Raw genomic sequence first — 3,725 nt, forward strand, 5'->3', positions numbered from 1 at the left:
TGTGTGTGTGTGTGTGTGTGTGTGTGTGTGTTCACAGACAAACAGGAGAAGGAGGTGGATATATACGCGAGTCTCTCTGATGAGAAGGCCTTTGTGTTTTCTGTGGCATTGGCTGAAATCAACCGCAAGATCCTGGCGCAGAGACTTATCTTGTGAATCAAATCCAGAGTAACTAAGAAAACGGATGACCAAAGAGACGAGACCTCTCTGGAGCTGAACCTGGCTGTATTTCACTTGGATTACGAGACACAGTTCATGAAACTGCAAAGTCTTATCTCGTCATGGGGAGAAGGATTTGTGTTGGAATATCAGTTGCAACAACCATGGATCAGAAGACTTTTCCATGAAGTCAAAGAGAGGAAGAGCGTATATGTTATCGTATTCAAAATAAATGGACTGTTATGAAATGATCTTTACTGGAATGGCCATGAAAAGACAATACATTTACATACACGAGATTTAAAACAAACTGTCAGTAATTAGTGCTTTGCACAGTGCTCACCATATTTTATATAATGTTAGGAATCTTCTGTAGCCATGCTTCACATGAGTTTCATAATGCCTACAATGTGGATGGACTAAAAACTGCAGTCAGCCCAGTGTTCAGCTCTCCTGGAGGAAGGTGGATGTTTCTGAGGCAGAGACACTAATGTTGCTTTTCAAATCTGTCCAACTTTGATTCCTTCTGTTCTTTTTGATTGCTATTGGTGGCTTTTGATGTCCACAGTGAAGCATGAATCTGTTTGATTACTTTATAAAAATGTATTAAAGACAGTCAACCCAAACATTTGACATGTAGTTGGGACTCAAATGTTTATCTTTTCTAACTTTTGGTTGTAACTGCTGATCCCATTTCATATGTCAAACTTTGGCTTGCAGCGCAGTTGCTTATATCTGTATTTGGTAGAATAGCAAAGATGGTTGTAGAACTTCCAGTGGGAAAATGTTCTTTAAATCTTATTTTGGCACTAGGTCGAGTGACTTTAGATAACACCTAAACCTAAGTGGCCTAATAAGTGTCCAAAGGCATTTCTTAACATGGATTACAAACAGTTGCTGTACACATGGGTTACTTTGAGGAAATACTGAAACAAAGCAGTTAGATTGAACTGAACTGGCTAAGGGAGAGCTCTCAAGGTCCAAATGTTTCATTTTAGGAGTGTTGTGTGTGTACAGTAGGAGAGTAGATTTGAAATGAAACCGTCAGCTTTTATTCAAGGATTAAATAAGAATATAGAAACAAAAAGATTTTGTAACAAATTGAGGAGATTGATTCAAACACTAAACTCAAGTGGACAGCACAGTGCAGAGCTATTAATCACACCACAACAGCATCCATAGGGTTTCTTCAGCCAGTCAGAGTTAATCAGGTGACCATATCCCAGTTAACGATGCTTTTAATAATCTCTGGCTCTCTTCCACAGCATGTCTTTATCCCGTCCTCCTTTTCTCACCCTAGCTGGTCGTGGCAGGTGGCCCCGCCCCTCCCTGAGCCTGGTTCTGCCAGAGGTTTCTTCCTGTTAAAAGGGAGTTTTTCCTTCCCACTGTCAAAGTGCTCATAGGGGGTCATGTGATTGTTGGGTTTTTCTCTGTATGTATTATTGTAGCGTCTACCTTACACTATAAAGCGCCTTAAGGCGACTGTTGTTGTGATTTGGCGCTATATAAATAAAACTGAATTTTCACAAAAACAAAACAGACTGAGATTAACAAACCCGGCATTTAGGGAACTTCCTGACTTCAAGCATTTTCATACAATGCCAAGGATTTGTATCTGGTTACATTTAAAACAACATCATTACTTTTGTTTCATTATGTCCCTTAAAAGATGGAGAAACAATGCACTTCAAAGCTCTAACAATAACATGTTTGCATGTTATGATTGAGTATTGTAGGATTAGATTGCCTATACGTAATCTTTGCTTTTTCACTTTTCGTGAGCAAGTAGCACCAGTATTATGTACTAGAGTAAACTATCGTGCAGCGACTACAGAAAACCAGCGAAATCAACAAGGGAGATGCCATGATGGCTTCTTCCAACTATGTCCTTCTTCTACTGCATGTCACCTTCCATTGAAACTGGTTATGTGTCACCCTGTTCCACAGATGAGATGGAATAAAGTCTCAGGTCCGTAAGTATTTGGCCCGTGACACAGTTTTGTCATTTTGCCTGTGCACGGCCTTACAGAAGGTTTGGAAACAAACATTCAGGATATGAATGACGCGCAGACAAAATAATGTTTATGTGTTTCTACACACATTACTAAGAAAACAATTATCTGAAATAATCCTATATAGATACAAGTGTATATTCAAAATAATGTAGCAATAATAAAATACTGGAACTTTGAAGAGACGCTGCTGACTTATCCAAAAGAAATCATGAATGTGTATACTGAGGATGAACCCTGAAGTCTAGCACTAACCTTCATGAGCCAGTGTGCATGTGTTAATAGTTTATTGCTGCTGAAGGAGAGAACTACTTACTTACACAGTGCTGGTGCTTAAGCTAAGCTCCCTTATGTTTCTGGCTCAATCCAAATAACTATACATGTTATACTGTGACACTGGAATTATGAACAACAGTTACATTTTAAAACATTTTAAAGTAAAACATTCAAACATTGCAACGCTGCCAGTAAAAAGCATATTTTTAAGAACCAAAATGAATTCCTGTTTCTAACCAGTCACATTTGTAGGATTCATCTCCAACAGTTTAACCTCGAATCAAACCTGATAAAACACTTAAGGATCACATGACGCATCATGCATTCATCAAGCCAATCATACAGTCACAGGGGATGACCTTATCTAGAGGCTGTAAAGAAACATTATTTAAAAGGAGTTCTTTTCTCATGACTGCTTAATGGAAAATGTATCTAGTATTTGTCTAATGCTTTATTAAATATACACATTTAATCTTGATGTTAGCGCACACAGTGTCTGATATGCAGATTAGTGTGTATAGAAGCTGGAAGTGGGACACTTGTTATCTATGCATGAACACACAGTTAGCCCTGTTTGCAGGAACAGCCAGTTATCTGACTAAAATGTTCAAAGGCTAATTAAGACAAACTTTGAACTCTTGCTAGATGAACAGTTAAACTGTGTCCAACCAAGACCTGCAACACCAAGGTATTAATAACTCTAAATGGCAAAAATATATGTTTTAATATCAGAACATCACAAGACCTCATGTGTAGTCTGTTAACACCCTGATACATGAATCTAAGAATGCTGCAGCTGAAATGTAGTGCAGCAGCCATATCCATCTTTCCATTTCATATTTCACCAAGGCCACATGTGCCAGTGGGCACAGACCTGAGGTCACAGTGGGGAAGTCAGACATCTGTTGATTTGCTCAGTTTCTTTTCACTGGAAAACAAAGCACACAAACACGATTTATAGAATAAGATCAGAAGAAAATCCACAGAATGTAACATGCTCACATGCTGAAATATGTCACAATAGCCAAAGTACAAGACACTTCTATGGATTCACACTGACTGTTGGAAGTCAGGGAATACTCAAACCAGCACTTCCAGTTCCTGATTCCATCTCAGTTCAAAATGTTTGCTCTCTTCTCTTGACTACTACTACGCTACTTTTAAGATTAGCAAAAAATAAAGTTTCAAGTCTAAGTATATAGTTAGGGCTGCATCAAGTGACCCTGAATCCTCCCTTAGTTATGCTGGAATAGACGTAGGCTGCCGGGGGATTCCCAT

At 38.7% G+C, this 3,725-nt stretch overlaps 1 protein-coding gene across 1 annotated transcript in view; it reads right to left on the minus strand.

Annotated features, from left to right (window-relative positions):
• Positions 1 to 2,219: 2,219 nt before the first annotated feature.
• Positions 2,220 to 3,725, minus strand: part of LOC102307848 (anoctamin-9) — a 15,036-nt gene continuing 13,530 nt past the window's right edge. Inside the window, exon 24 of the mRNA XM_005949813.3 lies at positions 2,220 to 3,375. Within this exon, the coding sequence (XP_005949875.1) occupies positions 3,342 to 3,375 (34 nt within the window). The 3' untranslated portion in view covers positions 2,220 to 3,341. The remainder of the gene's footprint in view (positions 3,376 to 3,725) is intronic.

Source organism: Haplochromis burtoni, unplaced genomic scaffold (assembly GCF_018398535.1).
Source record: "Haplochromis burtoni strain Fernald_Lab_line unplaced genomic scaffold, NCSU_Asbu1 Contig_710, whole genome shotgun sequence".
NCBI lineage: Eukaryota > Metazoa > Chordata > Actinopteri > Cichliformes > Cichlidae > Haplochromis > Haplochromis burtoni.